At 45.9% G+C, this 21,393-nt stretch overlaps 1 protein-coding gene across 1 annotated transcript in view; it reads left to right on the forward strand.

Moving 5' to 3' along the window:
* Positions 1-21,393, forward strand: part of APBB1IP (amyloid beta precursor protein binding family B member 1 interacting protein) — a 115,896-nt gene that overhangs the window by 24,209 nt on the left and 70,294 nt on the right. The window contains exon 2 of the mRNA XM_048837838.2: positions 19,165-19,236. Coding sequence (XP_048693795.1) covers positions 19,165-19,236 — 72 coding nt within the window. The remainder of the gene's footprint in view (positions 1-19,164; positions 19,237-21,393) is intronic.

Raw genomic sequence — 21,393 nt, forward strand, 5'->3', positions numbered from 1 at the left:
GAATGGACAGAGTTTTAATTCTGTCTTTCCCACTTGGTTGAGGGTACTTCACTGCTGATGAGCAGAACTGAGGCAGGGCAGTGGGCCTCCTAATTTGTTGTAGCAGCAAATTACCACCACCTTGGAGCAAGGAGGAAGCAGGGGAGGAATTGTGTCTCAGGTGTGTCTGAGGCCCTGTCTACACTGGCAAGTTTCTGTGCAGTAAAGAAGCTTTCTGCGCTGTAACTCCTGAGGTGTACACACTGCCAAGCTACTTTGTGCACAGAAACTGTGCAGTTGTAGCGCTTTAAAAAAAACCACCCCAACGCGAGGTGTACAGCTTTCAGCGCCGGGGCTACAGCGCTGCTGTGCCAGTGTAGACACTGGTCGATTACAGCGCTGCAATTGGCCTCTGAAAGGTGTTCAACAATGCCTGTTCTTGCCTTTCTGGTCATCGGTTTGAACTCTACTGCCCTGTCTTGAGGTGACCAACTGTCATCCCTACCCTGTATATTCCTTTGGAATTTTGAAAGTCCCCTTCCTGTTTGCTCGGTGATGCATGCAGTGGTCTCAGTGCATCTTTCCAGGTGGCCATGCCTGCTCCACACGCCAGGCGATCCCCCAGCTTGGAGCAATGCCGAGCTGCTGGACCTCATCAGCATTTGGGGAGAGGAGGCTGTCCAGTCCCAGCTACGCTCCAGCCATAGGAATTATACCACCTACGTACAGATTTCACAATGCATGACAGAAAGGGGCCATGACTGGGACACATTGCAGTGCAGGGTCAAAGTGAAGGAGCTGCAGAACGCCTAGCACAAGGCGCAAGAGGCAAACCGCTGCTCTGATGCTGCGCCCATGAGCTGACGGTTCTACAAAGAGCTGGACATGATAGTTGGTGGCGACCCCACATCCACTGTGAAGACCACTGTGGATGCTTCGGTGGCTCGCGTGCCAGTCAAGAGTGGACCAAGCCAGGAGGAGGAAATTTTGGATGAGGATGTGGAGTGAGAGAGGGACCCAGAGGCAGAGGATGACTCAGAGTTCAGAGATGCATGCAACCAGGAGCTCTTTTCTACCCCGGAGGAGGCTAGCCAGTCACAGCTGTCATATGTTGGCAAAGTGCAAACAGGAGAGGAGGCCCCTGGTAAGTGGATTTGATTTGGGGAATTGCTGAAGCGAGTTGTTGGGATCAGGAGAGTTGCATGCCTTGTCTCCCACCACATGCCTCGTCTGAGCAGCAGAACAGGCTATTGATTGACTCCCTCACTTCACGGGAATCTCCCTCAGAGATCTCCAGGAAACTCTTGTGGAGATACTGGGCAATCTACTGGTGCAGGTTCTTTGGCAGAGCTGCTTTGTTTCTTGCCCCATTAATGGTAACTTTCCTGCGCCATTGTGCCATCACTGAGGGAATGGAGGGAGGGTTTGGACCATTGCTGCACACAGTCGAGCTGCATGGGGGCCAGGGCGGAAGCTGCAGTCTTGGAGAAGACCCTCCCTTGATTCCCTGCTCACCCTCAGCAGCGAGATATCTTCCATAATGATCACATCCTGTGGAAAGTGTGGAGACAGGAATTATAATCAGGGCCCTCCTACAGTACTGGCTGTCCCCAAGAGCTACGTGCCCAGTGTACAACAGGGTCCAGGAATACTGATTTACCTTGCCCCTCTGGCAACTTACCATTTGGGGGGTCTTGTGGCTCATATGTGCTTGCGTGGGGTCAGCCAGTTAGTAACAGATGTGTGAGTACTGGCTTTGTTTTAAATCACTGAATCAGTGTTCTCTGTGTTGCAAACAATACTACTTCTGTAAAATGTTGCATTTAAACTTCACAGAGATGACCTGGGGAGCCCAGCCTCCTTCTTTGTTATTGGCATCTGAATGTCTGCGCAGAATTAGAAAGTGGCCAAGAAGAACTAAGGAGGACTTCTGTGTGATGTTATGATGCACTGCGCCGCCGAGAAACAGGAATTGAAGGAGTGTTGGGACAGCGAGAAGAGGGACTGAAAGGAGAATGCGGCATGCCAGAATGAAGCCAGGGAGTGGCTCTTAAAGGTTACGGAGCATCAAGCAGATATGCTCCAGGCGATACAAGCTCTGCAAACCGAGCAGCTCCACGCCTGCCCTCCCCTGCAGCCACTGTCGCAAAACTCTTTCCTAAGCTCCCCCCAGACACTACCAACACACTCTTATCACCCTCTTGGCTCCAGTCTATACCCATGGCATTCCATTCCTCCCCCCTCACAGTCGAGCAGTGCGGACTCCCACTACCCACTGCACTCAATATCCATCCTTCTGCAGTTTGGCCCTGCTGAAGTACAGTACCTGCTGCATTGTACTTCAAAGGAGAAGGTTGGATATGATCCCTGGCCATACACAAATCTTTAGCTGTCCTGGAACCCTACCTCCTCCTGGGACCTTCCCTTACCCCATTCCCCTCACTGCTGATGTTTTTTTGTGTTTTTTTTTAATAAAAGAATTGTGTTGGTTTGAAAGCAATCTTTATTCTATTAATTGAAAGCAAAAAGAGCCCTGCAAAGCAACATACAATTACGTTAAGCCCACATATTGCATCGTCTGCACCAATCACCTCCTAGCATTACAAGCACTGCATTCTCGAGCATAGCAACAAATATTAGTGGCTTTCGGCTTCAAATTACTGCCTCAAGGCATCCCTGATCCTTATGGCCCCATGTTGCGCCCCTCTAATAGCTCTGGTTCAAACTCAACCTCCAGGCGCTGAGCCTCTGTAGTCCAGCCCTGAGTGAAGCTTTCACCCTTTCCTTCACAAATATTATGGAGCGTACAGCACACGGCTATAAGCATAGGAATATTGTCATCGGCCAGGTTCAGCTTCCCATAGAGGCAGCGCCAGCAGGCTTTTAAAGGCCAAAAGCACACTCAACAGTCATTCTGCACGGTAATCACACCTGGCAGACTCTACGAGGATACTAAGACATGTATGCCCATGTCAATGGACGCATGTCAATGAATGGTGGGACTTTGCATTCCCCTCTTGGCTGGACAAAGATACTCCCTCTGAGCTACATTTTTTATACCCTCATACAAACAAATTAGTACTGCTACTCTGACATAATTAGTTACTGCCCCCAGACGTGGCTAGTTATTATCCATCACTTCGTACATGTTGGTTCAATCAAAACATCTCTATTACGTACTGTCATCCTGACCTTATCTTTTAGGAGGGGTCAGTGTGTTCCTCTTATCCGTGGGGAATGTTTTTATACCATCCTTGATATTGGGATGTTCTGGTACCATTTGATATCAGGTTGTGTTTGCATGAGTACTCTGTGCTTAGCACTTCTTAGTAACGTGTATTTTTGCAATATCATCCCTGTCCTTGCCAGATTCTGTGAGCAGGTCCTGCCTCATACCAGGCCTCTGATACAAGGGCTTATGTCTCAGGCTCTCTTCCTACTACAAGAAGCAGGTCAGACTCTTTCCCTAGTGCTTCAGAAAGTGTAAGGGAGTGTGTGCACTACTACTTTGTTATCCATTGTTAGCAATGCCCACTGTCTTCAGAGGATGGGCTGTTCCTTAATGCAATGGCAGCAAGTTGCATCAGGCAGTGTTTCCCTCCCCAGGTTCCCTTGAGCCATCTTGCCCTGAAACTGCTGAATTGCCATGGTGCTGAAGCATCTTTGCTTCCTTGCCCATAGCTTCAGATAAGTTCTGGTGCAAACTCCTCCCTTAACACAAGAAATTCCAAAAGTGCTTGTAAGATCTGGAACACTTGTTGCATGCTGTGACTGATAACTTTCAGAAATCCAGCATCCAGGAAGTTTGTTGTGATGATCAGCTAGACAAGGGACTGCAGAAGTGGTACCAGTGAATTAGGAACAGCTGGAGACATCTTTGTACAAGACACCACCCAAAATGGATGTTTACAGGACTTTGGAAATGGCAGCAGAATTAGTGAGCAGCAAAAGCCCAGTTGGTCAGGAAGAAAGGGTCCTTTGGTCTAACGCTACCAGAACAGAAAGAGAAATCAAGATGCAGAAACCTGATTTCATTGGACAAATTGATGCAAAGTACAAATAGCAGAATAAAATGACTTCAGATTGGTCAGTTTCACAAAGCTGTAAATATCTAACGTAAGAGAAGTAGCAGCAAAGAGGCTGGGAAATCAGAAGAGAGATTTAAAAATAAAAGGCTAAGCAGGAAACTAGTGCAGTAAGACTGAATGGTGGATACAGAATGAATAACTGGATCTATGAGTCAAAGTGGGTGAACTGGTGAGTTGGCTAAGCCCTGGTCTACACTAGGACTTTAGGTCGAATTTAGCAGCGTTAAATCGATTTAAACCTGCACCCGTCCACACAATGAAGCCCTTTATTTCGACTTAAAGGGCTCTTAAAATCGATTTCCTTACTCCACCCCTGACAAGTGGATTAGCGCTTAAATCGACGTTGCCGGCTCGAATTTGGGGTACTGTGGACACAATTCGATGGTATTGGCCTCCGGGAGCTATCCCAGAGTGCTCCATTCTGACCGCTCTGGACAGCGCTCTCAACTCAGATGCACTGGCCAGGTAGACAGGAAAAGAACCGCGAACTTTTGAATCTCATTTCCTGTTTGGCCAGCGTGGCAAGCTGCAGGTGACCATGCAGAGCTCATCAGCACAGGTGACCATGATGGAGTCCCAGAATCGCAAAAGAGCTCCAGCATGGACCGAACGGGAGGTACGGGATCTGATCGCTGTTTGGGGAGAGGAATCCGTGCTATCAGAACTCCGTTCCAGTTTTCGAAATGCCAAAACCTTTCTGAAAATCTCCCAGGGCATGAAGGACAGAGGCCATAACAGGGACCCGAAGCAGTGCCGCGTGAAACTGAAGGAGCTGAGGCAAGCCTACCAGAAAACCAGAGAGGCGAACAGCCGCTCTGGGTCAGAGCCCCAAACATGCCGCTTCTATGATGAGCTGCATGCCATTTTAGGGGGTTCAGCCACCACTACCCCAGCCGTGTTGTTTGACTCCTTCAATGGAGATGGAGGCAATACGGAAGTAGGTTTTGGGGACGAAGAAGATGATGATGATGAGGAGGAGGTTGTAGATAGCTCACAGCAAGCAAGTGGAGAAACCGGTTTTCCCGACAGCCAGGAACTGTTTCTCACCCTAGACCTGGAGCCAGTACCCCCCGAACCCACCCAAGGCTGCCTCCTGGACCCAGCAGGCGGAGAAGGGACCTCTGGTGAGTGTACCTTTTAAAATGCTATACATGGTTTAAAAGCAAGCATGTGAAAGGATTACTTTGCCCTGGCATTTGTGGTTCTCCTAGATGTAGTCCTAAAGCCTTTGCAAAAGGTTTCTGGGGAGGGCAGCCTTATTTCGTCCTTCATGGTAGGACACTTTACCACTCCAGGCCAGTAACACGTACTCGGGAATCACTGTAGAACAAAGCATTGCAGTGTATGTTTGCTGGCATTCAACCAAAATCCGTTCTTTATCTCTCTGTGTTATCCTCAGGAGAGTGAGATATAATTCATGGTCACATGGTTGAAACAGAGTGCTTTTCTTCAGGGGACACTCAGAGGAGCCCATTCCTGCTGGGCTGTTTGCCTGTGGCTAAACAGAAATGTTCCCCGCTGTTAGCCACAGGGAGGGGAGAAGGTTGAGGGGGTAGTCACGCGGTGGGAGGAGGCAAAATGCGACCTTGTAACGAAAGCACATGTGCTATGTATGTAATGTTAACAGCAAGGTTTACCCTGAAAGAGTGTAGCCACTGTTTTATAAAATGTGTCTTTTTAAATACCGCTGTCCCTTTTTTTTTCTCCACCAGCTACATGTGTTTCAATGATCACAGGATCTTCTCCTTCCCAGAGGCTAGTGAAGCTTAGAAAGAAAAAAAAACGCACTCGCGATGAAATGTTCTCCGAGCTCATGCTGTCCTCCCACACTGACAGAGCACAGACGAATGCGTGGAGGCAAATAATGTCAGAGTGCAGGAAAGCACAAAATGACCGGGAGGAGAGGTGGAGGGCTGAAGAGAGTAAGTGGCGGGCTGAAGAGAGTAAGTGGCGGGCTGAAGACAGGGCTGAAGCTCAAATGTGGCGGCAGCGTGATGAGAGGAGGCAGGATTCAATGCTGAGGCTGCTGCAGGACCAAACCAGTATGCTCCAGTGTATGGTTGAGCTGTAGCAAAGGCAGCTGGAGCACAGACTGCCACTGCTGCCCCTCTGTAACCAACCGCCCTCCTCCCCAAGTTCCATAGTCTCCACACCCAGACGCCCAAGAACGCGGTGGGGGGGCCTCCGGCCAACCAGCCACTCCACCACAGAGGATTGCCCAAAAAAAAGAAGGCTGTCATTCAATAAATTTTAAAGTTGTAAACTTTTAAAGTGCTGTGCTTAAAGTGCTGTGTGGCATTTTCCTTCCCTCCTCCACCACCCCTCCTGGGATACCTTGGTAGTCATCCCCCTATTTGTGTGATGAATGAATAACGAATGCATGACTGTGAAGCAGAAATGACTTTATTGCCTCTGCAAGCAATGATTAAAGGGAGGAGGGGAGGGTGGTTAGCTTACAGGGAAGTAGAGTGAACCAAGGGGCGGGGGGTTTCATCAAGGAGAAACAAACAGAACTTTCACACCGTAGCCTGGCCAGTCATGAAACTGGTTTTCAAAGCTTCTCTGATGCGTACCGCGCCCTCCTGTGCTCTTCTAACAGCCCTGGTGTCTGGCTGTGCGTAACCAGCAGCTAGGCGATTTGCCTCAACCTCCCACCCCGCCATAAACGTCTCCCCCTTACTCTCACAGATATTGTGGAGCACACAGCAAGCAGTAATAACAGTGGGAATATTGGTTTCGCTGAGGTCTAAGCGAGTCAGTAAACTGCGCCAGCGCGCCTTTAAACGTCCAAATGCACATTCTACCACCATTCTGCACTTGCTCAGCCTGTAGTTGAACAGCTCCTGACTACTGTCCAGGCTGCCTGTGTACGGCTTCATGAGCCATGGCATTAAGGGGTAGGCTGGGTCCCCAAGGATACATATAGGCATTTCAACATCCCCAACAGTTATTTTCTGGTCTGGGAATAAAGTCCCTTCCTGCAGCTTTTGAAACAAACCAGAGTTCCTGAAGATGCGAGCATCATGCACCTTTCCCGGCCATCCCACGTTGATGTTGGTGAAACATCCCTTGTGATCCACCAGAGCTTGCAGCACTATCGAAAAGTACCCCTTGCGTTTTATGTACTCGGCGGCTTGGTGCTCCGGTGCCAAGATAGGGATATGGGTTCCATCTATAGCCCCACCACAGTTAGGGAATCCCATTGCAGCAAAGCCATCCACTATGACCTGCACATTTCCCAGGGTCACTACCCTTGATATCAGCAGATCTTTGATTGCGTGGGCTACTTGCATCACAGCAGCCCCCACAGTAGATTTGCCCACTCCAAATTGATTCCCAACTGACCGGTAGCTGTCTGGCGTTGCAAGCTTCCACAGGGCTATCGCCACTCGCTTCTCAACTGTGAGGGCTGCTCTCATCTTGGTATTCATGCGCTTCAGGGCAGGGGAAAGCAAGTCACAAAGTTCCATGAAAGTGCCCTTACGCATGCGAAAGTTTCGTAGCCACTGGGAATCGTCCCAGACCTGCAACACTATGCGGTCCCACCAGTCTGTGCTTGTTTCCCGAGCCCAGAATCGGCGTTCCACAGCATGAACCTGCCCCATTAGCACCATGATGCATGCATTGTCAGGGCCCATGCTTTCAGAGAAATCTGTGTCCATGTCCTGATCACTCACGGGACCGCGCTGACGTCGCCTCCTCGCCTGGTATCGCGTTGCCATGTTCTGGTGCTGCATATACTGCTGGATAATGCGTGTGGTGGTTAATGTGCTCCTAATTGCGAAAGTGAGCTGAGCGTCCTCCATGCTTGCCTTGGTATGGCGTCCGCACAGAAAAAAGGCGCGGAACGATTGTCTGCCGTTGCTCTGACGGAGGGAGGGGCGACTGACGACACGGCTTACAGGGTTGGCTTCAGGGAGCTAAAATCAACAAAGGGGGTGCCTGTACATCAAGGAGTATTTCAGGCAGGACTGCACGGAGGGTTCCAATAAGAAATGGTGCACCTAAGTTATCGTTGTTATTGGAACAAGGAGGTTAGCCTGGCCTCTGATTGATACATGGCTAGATTTACCTCGCTGCACCTTCTCTGTGAGTGACTGCAGTGTGACCTAGAGGAATGAGTCCCCTAGACAGGGGAGGAGGCAAATGAGTACAAAACAAATCTGGTCTATTTCTTGTTTTGACCCACTCCATCTATCTTTTACATCTTTGGCTGGCAGCAGACGGTGCAGAAGGACTGCATGCCATCCACATCTCATGGCTGCTCGGCAGAAGATGGTACAGTACGACTGCTAGCCATCCCCATCTCTTGCCTGCCTGGCAGAAGATGGTGCAATACGACTGCTAGCAATCCTCATCTCTTGCCTGCCTGGCAGAAGATGGTACAGTACGACTGCTAGCAGTCCGTATCGCCTGCCCGCTCACCATAAGATGGTTCAATAGGACTGACTGCAGGACTAAAGAGAATGACCTGGTCAAGTCACTCCAAATTTAGTCCCTGCGCCCATGTCTGCCCAGGCGCTCCCAGCCGACGTGGCCAGGAGCACCTCGGACACGACGAGGACGACTACCAATCGTATTGCACCGTCTGCTGCCAGAAGGCAATGGGTTGCTGCTACTGTGCAGCAAAGCCGTACCGCGTCTGCCAGCACCCAGGAGACATAGGGTGACGGTTACCTGAGCGGGCTCCATGCTTGCTGTGGTATGGCGTCTGCACAGGTAACTCAGGAAAAAAGGCGCGAAATGATTGTCTGCCCTTGCTTTCACGGAGGGAGGGAGGGAACGGGGGCCTGACGACACGTACCCAGAACCACCCGCGACAATGTTTTAGCCCCATCAGAGTGCTCCATTGTGACTGCTCTGGACAGCACTCTCAGATGCCCGATTGTTTGCCATTGCTCTGACGCTGGGAGGGGCGCTTACAGGGTTGGCTTCAGGGAGCTAAAATCAACAAAGGGGGTGGCTTTACATCAAGGAGTATTTCAGGCAGGACTTCACGGAGGGTTCCAATAAGAAATGGTGCACCTAAGTTATTGTCCTTATTGGAACAAGAAGGTTAGCCTGGCCTCTGATTGATACATGGCTAGATTTACCTCGCTGCACCTTCTCTGTAAGTGACTGCAGTGTGATCTAGAAGAATGAGTCCCCTAGACAGGGGAGGGGGGGAAGCAAATGAGTACAAAACAAATCTGGTCTATTTCTTGTTTTGATCCACTCCATCTATCTTTTACATCTTTGGCTGGCAGCAGACGGTGCAGAAGGACTGCATGCCATCCACATCTCATGGCTGCTCGGCAGAAGATGGTACAGTACGACTGCTAGCAGTCCGTATCGCCTGCCCGCTCACCATAAGACGGTTCAATAGGACTGACTGCAGGACTAAAGAGAATGACCTGGTCAAGTCACTCCAAATTTAGTCCCTGTGCCCATGTCTGCCCAGGCGCTCCTGATCGACCTCACAGAGGCGACCAGGAGCACCTCAGACATGACGATGACGGCTACCAGTCGTACTGTACCGTCTGCTGCCACAAGGCAAGGGGTTGCTGCTACTGTGTAGCAATGCCGTACCGCGTCTGCCAGCACCCAGGAGACATAGGGTGACGGTTACCTGAGCGGGCTCCATGCTTGCCATGGTATGGCGTCTGCACAGGTAACTCAGGAAAAAAGGCGCGAAATGATTGTCTGCCCTTGCTTTCACGGGGGGAGGGAGGGAACGGGGGGCTGACGATATGTACCCAGAACCACCCGCGACAATGTTTTAGCCCCATCAGGCATTGGGATCTCAACCCAGAATTCCAGTGGGCAGCGGAGACTGCGGGAACTGTGGGATAGCTACCCACAGTGCAACGCTCCGGAAGTCGACGCTTGCCTCGGTACTGTGGAAGCGCTCCGCCGAGTTAATGCACTTAATGCACTTAGAGCATTTTCTGTGGGGACACACACACTCGAATATATAAAACCGATTTCTAAAAAACCGACTTCTATAAATTCGACCTAATTTCGTAGTGTAGACATACCCTTAATCTGCAGAAGCTGAATAATGAAGGTTGATAGTTTTTCTTCAGTTTGATGTTTTAACAAAGTTCCAATTAGTCTCATACAGTATGAGAGTTATGGGAATGTTTAAGGTCAAAGTTGCTCAGATGGGGAAATGAGGTTTTTCTGGAGATATAGAGAATAAATGATATGTGAAATCTTTGAAAAAACAAAACGAACACATTTTCCTGTGTTTTTGCTCTTATTCGAAAGTAACTCAAGGGGATACTGTCAACTTGAACTTCAGTCCTTTTCAGAATAGGTTAAAAGTCGTTTCACAAACTGCACTTCCCCTGACATCTCCCTGGCATCTCCCTGACAACTCTTATTATTTTACAACCACAATTTCCTCGTTTTTGTTTTAATTTTGATTTCCCCCCCCTCTGCTCTATTTGTATTTGTCTCAGACAAATAACAAGGGAAACAGACTATAAAGGGTTGTTGTATTTGCATTTTTTCCCTTAATTGCTTTCATTTATAGCTCCCTCAGGAGTTACTTGTAATTATAGTATGTACAGAAAATTCTGACGTGAGTAATTGTTAAATGGTTATACATGAGGACTATGCTTGAAACTCAGTTTAACTTTAAAGAGGCTTGTGCAAACCTTTTCCTGTTTTATTTTTTAGTTACTACAGGCTGAGATATTGCCAAACTTTGCTTTGCGTTTCTGGTTGAATAATCCCAAAGAACTAGCTGTAAAGGCCCCTGGCCACTGGGCAGCTGGTCCAATACACAGCAGCATGTCTTTTGAATGGGATAGATTCCAGCCACCCACCACACCACATTCTCTATCCATTCTTATTGCAGCAATCAGCAGAAGGAGGAATGGAACTAAGGGCCCAAGAGAAGAGAGAACCAAATGATGGGGAACGGGGAAGGAAGCGAAGGGGATACTTGTCTCCAAGCTCACCCTGTTTGGATGCTTCATAGCACTCTATCGTTTTGAAAATGTCACAAGTGTTCTGTGATGATTGAGGACTCTGTCTGTACAATTTATGAATTCTGTGCAAGATGATGAACTTTCTCTCTGTATATCTTTATCAGGCCACCATCTCCATTTTGAGTGCGCAGGCTAGTTGCTTTCTCTGTTGTGCTTTTGCCTCCATGTTTGCCTTGGAATTTCAGTCCTAGTGATAAAAGGCTGACAATAGAGGGTCATTAACTTGGGATGGTTCTCTCTTCTAATACAAACACTATAGATGATAGAGTGGCTCCCAACCAGGAAAACTTGATTGTTAGGGGAGGGATTGCCTGGCAACAAAGTCGCCTGGTAGTTTGGGGAGGCTGATCTAGTAGCCCTCTGACAGAGGGATTGGAAGGTTATAAAGGACAGGAGCTGATCAGGGTCCAGGGCCATTTTCACCAGCTCAAGGTGAGGGAAGCTGCTTCAGGAGCCGGATCAGGCACAGGGGGATCCTGTCTACCTGAACACAGCTGGTCCCCCAAGGATGCCCAAGGGAAGGGTGAGCTTGAGTGAAGGATGTTTTGTTCAGATTGGTGGTTGTTTTCTATATGACCTGTATTGTGTGTGTGTGTGTGTGTGTGTGTGTGTGTGTGTGTGTTGTGCTTAAATAAAGAGCAATAATGTATTGTGTTATATGCTTCACCTACCACATGGCCCCTTGATGTCAGCGCTGGGTCATGGGTAGTTAGCCAAGTGGCACGAGACATGACCAAACATCAGGAAACAGTCATTTGTCAATACAGGATTAGAAACCAGAAGTCAAATGCAGAAGACAAGGTTGAGTCAGAAACTGGATATAAGAAGCACAACAAGGAAGCAGAGTCTTCAGCAGCAGCTAGCTGGGATTCTGCCTAGCTGCACAGATGAACTTCCTGTATCCTCCCCAGATTTAAGTCGTATGTCCAGACCAATCAGGAATTGGGAATGTCCTGTCAGTCAGGCCCTCCACAGGCAGCACATCCTGTGGTGTGTGTGGGTCTCTGAGGCTCATGATTTGGTGAGTGTGTCTGCTGCCAGAACTGTTAGGTGGCAGCGTGGATGTAAGGGATTGGGTCGTAGGCTGTCTGGCCTAGCAGTCACAGCTGGGCTGAGGTGAGAGATGCTAGTCAGCGAGACGGGTTCAATAAGCAAGAGTCAGGGTCAAAGGCATGCTGGGATCAGAGACCGGAGATCATAGGTAGTACCGGGCTAGAATCAGGAGGCAGAAATTAGGGTCAGGAGATCAGGAGACAAGGTGAGGTCTGGAGTCGCAGCAGGCCCAATGTCTGTGTGGTTGCCCAGACAACTTCCTGGAGCACCCTCCAGGGTTAAATAGGGTGGTTGGCCAATCAGAGGGCCACATGGTACTGTCACTCTGGCTTCCTTGGGTGGTACATCCTACAGTGCCTACTTTCCACAATGATCCCTGACTGTGGCTCTGCATGACCTCCCAGTGGCACTGTGAGAATGTCAGCTATCCCAGGCTCTGCCGACCTGGCTTCTAGTTCCTGAATCCTTACTGTGGGGGTGGTTGCCACCCGCAGAATCTGCAAACCCAGGTTCTGGACCTGCTGCTCCTCATATCACTCTCTCACCCTTAGGGGCAAACTTTCTGCATCGTCTGGGTAGCTTTTGTAGAAAGCCTCTATTAACTTGGGGGTGGGGAAGCCCAGTTCCCAGCATGGGTCCTCAGGACCATACCCCTCCCAGTCCACAAGTTACTATAATTTCCCCTTTTTGATCTTGGAGTCCAATATGCCTTGGACAAGGTATTCTTCATGGTTCTGGAGCTGGGTGGATGGTGAAGCTGGTTGCATTAGGTCCAGAAATGGGTTTTCTGTGAATGGAAGACTAGGTGCATTTTGAGTGACCTTGGCAGGCAGAGTTTAACAGTGACAGGGTAATTAGCTGGCAAATCTGAAATGGTCTCGAATATCAGTGATCTAATTCAATGTTTCTCAAAGACTGGTCCGTGGACTAATGCCAGTCCCTGAGATCTCCCTGACGCAGTTTAGGAAGGCAACAAGCCGGTCCCTGATATCAAAAAGATTGAGAAACACTCATCTAGTTTATGGGATGAACTGTTTGTGTGGAGGTGTTTGGTTGAGAGCCAGACCTTCCAGCCCACCATGAATTCGTGGCTCTCCTGTCTCTGGCAATCCACATATTTGCTTATAGGCCTCCTTTGCTTCCACCATATGTTCCTTGAGTTCTTCCTGAATGTGGTGGATATGCTGTACTATATCTCAGGCCTCCAGATTTTGGGAGGTCATTGAGAGCATGGGATGAAAACCATAATTGGCAAAAAAGGGACTTTGGACTGTGGAGACGTGACCAGTGTTGTTATATGCAAACGTGGCATATGGGAGGAGAGAGGACCAGTAATCCTGATGGCTGTTTGTGAAACACCACATGTACCATTCTAGCACTTGGTTTACTCTGTTTTGGCCATCTGTTTGGGGGTGGTGCGCAGATGATAAGCAGGTATGGATGTTTAATAGTTAGAGAACTTCATGCCAAAAATTGGGAGATGAATTGGGACCCTCTGTCAGATCTGATACATTCAGAGAGCCCATGCAGACAAAAGACGCATGTGGATAGAAATTGAGCAGTTGCTGTGGCCAGTTGTGCACAAGGAATGAAGTGAACCGTCTTAGTCAGTTGATCTACTATTGTGAGTATGGTGGTGCATTTATTCAATTCAGGAAGTTCTGTATCAAGTCCATGGCAATCACTGTCCAGGATCAAGTGGGAGTTTCTAGGGGCATAAAGGTGCCGAGGCATTTTGTGAGTGGAACTTCTGCACAAGCACATATGCTGCAGGAGCTGACATAAGTCTGAATCGCTGTCCATACCTGGGGGTCACCAAAAAGAGGTGGGAGGTCAGACATAAGGTTTTGGAGTAGCCAAAATGGCCCATTAAGGGGGCATTGTGGCATATCCAGAGTACTTTCAAGAGGGGGCATCCTGGCGGGACATATGTTATTCCATTGTCACAGTACACCACAGCCTGGTATGACCATTGGGTTGCTCTGGGGAAACTGCAGTTGTCTTGGCCAGGAGGTCGTCTTGAGCAGCCAATTGGATTAAAGTAAGGAGATCATGTTGCACTGTGAGGTTTGAGAAGGAAGGGTCTTTCCCAATTATGTTATCTTCCTCCTTGTAGTTTTCTCCCTTGCACAACAGAGTGTTGGCTTTCTTGTTCTTGGTTTCAGGTTGATGGGCCATAGTGAAATCAAAATGGAGAAAGAATAGCACCCATCGGAGCTGTTGTTGTTTCAGGGCTCTGGCTTTACATAAATACTCTAGGTTCTTATGGTTGGTGTATATTGTACCAGGCCCCCTGAAGATCTAGTCTGGTGAACACCCAAGCAGATTGGATATGGTTCAGCAGCTCTGGGATCAGTGGAAGGAGTATTGGATCCAAAATGCCTCTTGATTTAGCATCCAGCAGTCTACACAGAGACATAGGGACCCATCTTTTTTCTATACAAAGAGGATTGGAGCCCTGGCAGGACCAGGAGACATTACACAATGGATGAGCCCTTCAGCTGTGTTCTCCTGGATATACTCACCGAAGGCCAGGAGTTCAAGCTCCAACATTGCATAGATCTGGCCATACAGCATATTGACCCTGGGTTGCAGATCTATCCGACAGTCAGTGTCTTGGTGTGGGGGCAGTGGGTCTGCATTTTTCTTTTAGAAGATGTTGATGAAGTCCTGGTATTTTCTGGGGACTTGGAGGGTCTCCCTTTTGCTCTCATTAGTGGATGTGCAGGTCATGACATGCCAGCCAGTTTTTGCTGAGCATTAGAGTGAAATGCGGATAGTGAACTGCAGTGCTTCCCGGTGTCCCTGTATTGCAGCCTCTAGCTGTGTGGTCCCTTGCATCATGATCTGGGGGACAGGTCCCATCTGTTGTTTCCACAAGATCAGGCATAGGTTCCTTGTGAACATGGATTCGTAGAGCCCGGACTATCACTGCATCTATGAAGCTGTCAGCGGCACCAAAGTCAGAGGGCCCATTGTAGAGGAATTTTCTGGGCCTTCTCTGGGATGTACAGCTGAACCTGTACCTGGAGGTGTGGTGAGAGTCTTGGGAGCTCAGGAAGGATCCCGAACAGGGCTCGGGGGAGGGAAAGGGGAAGGGCTAGGTGGACAGGGACATAGGTGGAATGGCAGCATGGTCCCCCTCTTCTTTCTTCACTCACACAGCCAATTATCAATACGGATAGACAAGTCTGTGAATATGGCTAAATCCATGGGAGCCTCCAGACCAGATCTGTGATATGGTACCATTGCTGTTGGTGAGCCTTTTCACACCGCTCTAGTCTAAAATCAGTGGCCTGTTTAGCCCTTACCAAGGTCATTGTTGAATTTTGGGCACACTTGTGTTAGTTTAAGGGATAACTCAATATACTTTAGTCTAAAAGTGGTATCTCTGCTCTCAAGATTTGGTGATGGGAACATTACCTTTGTTCTCCTGAGAATGATTTATAAAAATACAAGAGAAAAATATGGACACTAGTAAATGAGATGGCTCAATGACTATCTCGGTGTAATCAGTCTAGTGTTCATGATGAATATCTATTCACTGAAAGTGGTGCCTGAGCTAGACATGGTATGCTTCCTAATCATTATTTGAAGATAAGATGGAACTTGTAGGGCTGCCCATTTGCTTAATATCATATTTGAATGATCTGATATTACAATGCCCTTTATTTGACCGATCAAGTAACAATCAGCAGTGACTAGCCAGTTCCATTCTACAGTGGAAATCCTTTGAGATTTCTTTGAACATTGCTTTTCTAAATGGAAATATTATTTTTCCCAATGAATCAATTGGATCTGAAGAGTCAGTCATGTAAAGTCAAGAGAGAGGCTTTAAATATATTAGAGTTTGTAATAATCTGATAAATTGGGTGAACTATTAGAGAATTCAACATCCAGTTCTCTTGCATCAGTTTTTTTCACCAATCTATTGTTCAACTCTCAACAAGATTAGCTCCGTCTGAGTTTAGACCATCTCACCTCCTAATCCTTTCATCCACTGTAAAAAAGCAATCTCCTCTTTTGACAAGACCTTCTGTAGCAACGGGAAAGTACTTGTTGCCCTCTTTACATTCCTGTTGTGCATTTTTTAAAAAAAGCAAAGTATAATTTTGACTTAGCAAAGCCTTGTCCTTAAACATAAGTAGATCATTTAAAAAAAGTCAAATCAAATCAACAAGCTCATGGAGTTAATGGTATTCCTATAGCTGATAGTTTTCCTTCCCTGCTAAATTGTAGAAAACAGGAAAATTAAGAAGAATTTGTTATTTATTAAGCACCAACAATATATTTGGTGATATACTGCAACTCTGTTTTCATCACATGACAAGCATGAATTTGCTGTGTCTGATCAAATACAAACACATCTCTGTCTCTTAATGAAAACTCTGCATTCCCCTAATCCTAAGTATAATGGGAAATGCTTAAATTGCAGTCTGGCTATTGCTGTAAGGCTAATGGTTCCAATACCTGAATTAGGATTTAATAATCAGTTACCCCTACCCGGTAAATTACAGAACCTCCACATACCTTTGGTTATTGCTCCTGAATCTGTGATTATGTAAAATTAAACTCTTGATATATGTATTAGTCATTTTTGTTTGTACAGTGGTATTATAGGCAATTGTCTCCTTGATATCCCTTCCCTAACTCCGTAGAATAAAAATTACTTCTAGCAAAGGAAAACAAACCAAATCTGAAAGTTTGTAATGTAATAAAAACATTCACTTTGAACTGATATGTGTGTTTACATGTCTAATACTACATCTCAATCTTGTAGATCATTGCCAAGCATCTGTATCTATCCATAAGTATTATAAAGCTCCTAGAACCATGGTGCCTAAGCATTGCTCCCTATATAAGCAGTCATTTGGTATTTAAATCATACAAAATATTTTTATGTAGTCAAAGAAACTGTGTATACGGTATACAAAAGGACAATCAAGTTACAGATGTCTCAATTGACTATTAAACTATATCTGGTGTACCAGATGGCTGCGTAGTGAAATTTTGCACTGATGTGCAGCAGTTCTGAGTCCAGTTCCCAATCTTGGGTTCCCTTGGGTTGGTAAGACCTCAGATCACTGTACATGCACCTGGACAGATTTTCTGTTGCCCTGTTTAGCTATTTACACTAGTGCAAAGAGTCCAAAGTAGGTGTAAAACTACTAGATGACTATAGCATTTTACACCAGATTACAGAATGTGCAAATGATGACATATCGTCTTTATCCCCATGCCAGAGGGCCCAAGGGAGGTAGGCAGAGCGGCTCATGTTGCTCTACTAGAGACCTTTCTGGCGAGTACTGAGTGCCAGTGGGGCACTCAAGTTAAAAGGAAGCCTCATTGGATGAGTTGTGATACACAGGAACCTTTAGTGTGGTGGTTAAAGGGAGCTAGGAGGAGAGAGACTGTGGCATCCTCAGGTTCCATCACAGTTTTGAAGAAGTGCCAGAAGTCCCCACAAATTACAACATTTACCTTGGACCTGATGTTGCTTTATTTTATGCAGGGCAATTAATCAGGTAAGAATTGTTTAATTACTGACCACTCTAACTATTTACCCTCTATGTACATAGTCAGTGCCATGCACTCTCAGGATAGTGACATTAATTTTTGCCTTCCAAAAATAATAATACACAACTACCATAAAATCAAAAATTTTCAAGATTCGCCGTGCCTTCTTATATGTATTTTCCCTTAGGAAAGCTGAGCTCAGATACAGCATCTGATTTGCAGTAAGGGCCTTTGTTTTGCTGTGCTGTTTCCAGCTGGATTGAATGAGACACAAGCAGATCACTGGTTTACCCAAGCTCACACAACAGTGAATCAGGAACTCAGACCAGATTAGAAACCAGAATCTTTTAGGTTCACAGACCTTTGCTTTCAGCTGGGATTTTTAGAGACACCTAAGAGAGTTAGGGATTTAATGGGACCTGCAGGGGTTTAGCTCCCTAAGGCTCTTTTAAAAATCCCAGCCTCCATTAGTTTTAGTACAGTTCGGTAACCAAGTAAAATTACCAAGTAATTCTCAGGAAAAGGTATTTATTGTATAATTATGGAATAGTTATGACTCTAGGTTCTCTGTAAAATTAAGTGCCTAAAGACGGGTGCAACCTCCGGTCCCCTTTTCCTGCCACTCCTTGCAATCACCAGGCTTTCTCCATGTCCCCTACTGACCACAGCTAGAGAGCTCATTGGTCTTGTGACGTACTGAGCACTTTTGCCCCATCCTGCAAGACATTAAAGTGCATGAGCAGTCCTACTGAAGTCAATGGAACTACTCACATGCTTACAGCTCAGCAAGTGTTTAAATGTTTTGAGGGATCAGTTCCAGAGTATTCAGCACCTTGCAGGGTTGAGCCCCTAAGTGAGAGAGTGCAGTTTGCCAGGCTCCCAGGTCAAGTACCTTTTAGCATGTTCCTGTATCTCAGAAGCAACTGCATTGTCTCTGTCTTTGATGGTCTGCAATAAACACCCAACAGTGTAAGACCAAAGGTATCTCAAATAAAGAAATGTTTGGTTTAACATAGGGAGAAATATCAAGACAAAAAATTAGGTGGATCAAACCGTATCCAGTCCTTGTACTAGAAAACAGCCCAGCTAAAATCTTGTAGTTACAGTGGTTTAAGCCAAGGACTGAAATCTTCACACTGTGTGTTCAGGAGTTTGTCAGCCTCAAATTTTCAGTTTTTTCTCTCCCTCTCTCCCTCCCTCAGTTTTAGTTGTTTAAGGTGCAGATTTATTACCTGGTGACTTTTAATCAAATATAGATTATACATTGAGCACCGAGACTGATGAAACTACTCAAGAGCATAAAATTAAGTATTTGCTTAAGAATATGCAGGATCAGAGTCCTAATTAATCAATTATTTCTAAATTATTTAAAGATTTATCTGCTAAATTATCATGAATAAGAAACTAGTTTTTTTTTCAATATAAATTGGAAAGGCTTTGTAAGAAATTAACTGGATGAAGTGGGTTTTTTTCTGTGTTTATAGAATTGCTTCCAAAGTTTTAAACAGACTAATGCTGATGTTCTTGTCCATGGGTTTATTTCTTTTCAGATGGAGCAGACATGTGATGATATAGATGAAATGTTCAGCAATTTACTGGGGGAAATGGACCTGCTGACGCAGGTAAGTAATCTGGTTGAAAACAAGGGATAAGAGAAATTACTATAAGGGAGGGAAACAAGGAGAACGCCTTACCTTCCTTATTCTTCTGCAACTACTCATTGCACCTTCCTACTGAATAAATACAGGTAGTCTTTTGAAAGTGACTTAAAACTGATTTTCTCTAAATCATGTTGCCTGTACAACGACAAAAGTGACATTATAGTAGACTAGAACATGAAACAGCTCTAACATGATATCAGAAGCCTTTTTCAAAAAGTTAATCCAGATTCCTAGTAGACTTAGCCCCAGAATGTGCAATCGTTTTGCTATGGAAACAAGAAGAGTTTGCATCTGAATCACCATGGATGAACACTTTGCGTTCATGTTTAAATGAACTGTAACCTGTTGAAGCACAGAATTCTAGAAATGTAGGGCTGGAAGGGACCTTGAGAAGTCATCGAGTCCTGCCCTGTGTGCTGTGGCAGGACCAAGTAAACCTAAACCATCCCTGTTTGTCCAACCTGTTTTTGCAAACCTCCAGTGATGAGGATTTCACAATTATAAACTCTAAACTGAGTGAACTATAAACTATGAAAATGAAGACAAAAATGTTTTTTACTAATTTGTTGACTATTTGAAAGACATCTAGCATAGTGATTCATCACCACATGTGCCAAAATATGAATGGCACAACACTGATGGTATTAGGGAATATGTGTATACGAAATATTGTTCTGGAAAGAACTATAAAACAACATGAGTCTCTTTCTAAACCCAAGACCTTGGAAGATTTCCTACACCAAAACTGGTAAGATCGAGGAAGAATTCATAACCAAAAACTTGTTATACTCATTAAATTTGTTTTAAATTAAATTATGCTTAATTGAAACACTTAAACTGTCATCTGGAATTTTGTTCAAGGTGCCCTACTTAAAGCCTCTAGTTCTGAAGTCTTTCTGTTTGTTGAACTCCAGTCTGCCAAATTCAAGTCCAAACATTTTGTGACACTGAATAGGAATTCTGCTTGAAGCATCTTGAAAGCCTAGAGGAAAACATGATTTAATATGACCGTCTTGGCTATCAAAACCAAAACACTTGGTTCCCTGTTAGCTTTCTGACTTTTTAACAGCTTTAGTTATAATTGAGAACAGGGTCTTTTAGAGTAATTAGTTTCATAGTAAAATATTGAAATATAAAAGAAAAACTACTTTTGCTTTGTGTTAATTTTTACTTTATGTCTTCCTCATATTCCCCCTGTTTTTCTTAGAACTTTTTCTAAGAACTGGTTCTTCTAGCTTCTTATTTCCCTAAACTATTCTGTGAAATGTATTTTTTCTTCCCTTTTATTACTGTCTTTGGGCCTTTATTCTCATTTATACTAAGGTCTCTCTATACCACTCTGGCAGTGTAAACAAGCCAGAACGTAGATGTAGATATGGCACATTCACAGGATAAACAGGCCTTAGACAGAAAGGGCTGATTCTCATTTATACTACCTCTTCATGTTTAATTTTTAACTACTTTTCTGCACGTCCATTGTTTTCTCTTTCATAGAATCATAGAATATGAGGGTTGGAAGGGACCTCAGGAGGTCATCTAGTCCAACCCCCTGCTCAAAGCAGGACCAATCCCCAACTAAATCATCCCAGTCAGGGCTTTGTCAAGCCTGACCTTAAAATTTCTCAGGAAAGAGATTCCACCACCTCCCTAGGTTACCCATTCCAGTGCTTCACCACCCTCCTAGTGAAAAAGTTTTTCCTAATATCCAACCTAAACCTCCCCCACTGCAACTTGAGACCATTACTCCTTGTTCTGTCATCTGCCACCACTGAGAACAATCTGGATCCATCCTCTTTGGAACCCCCCTTTCAGGTAGTTGAAAGCAGCTATCAAATCCCCCCTAGTTTTTCTCTTCTGCAGACTAAATAATCCCAGTTCCCTCAGCCTCTCCACATAAGTCATGTGCTCCAGCCCCCTAATCATTTTTGTTGCCCTCCACTGGACGCTTTCCAATTTTTCTACATCCTTCTTGTAGTTTGGGGCCCAAGACTCCAGTACTCCAGATGAGACCTCACCAATGCCGAATAGAGGGAAATGATCACATCCCTTGATCTGCTGGCAGTGTCCCTACTTTTGCCCCTACAAAATGCCATTAGCCCTCTTGGCAACAAGGGCACA

This window comes from Caretta caretta, chromosome 2 (assembly GCF_965140235.1).
Source record: "Caretta caretta isolate rCarCar2 chromosome 2, rCarCar1.hap1, whole genome shotgun sequence".
NCBI lineage: Eukaryota > Metazoa > Chordata > Testudines > Cheloniidae > Caretta > Caretta caretta.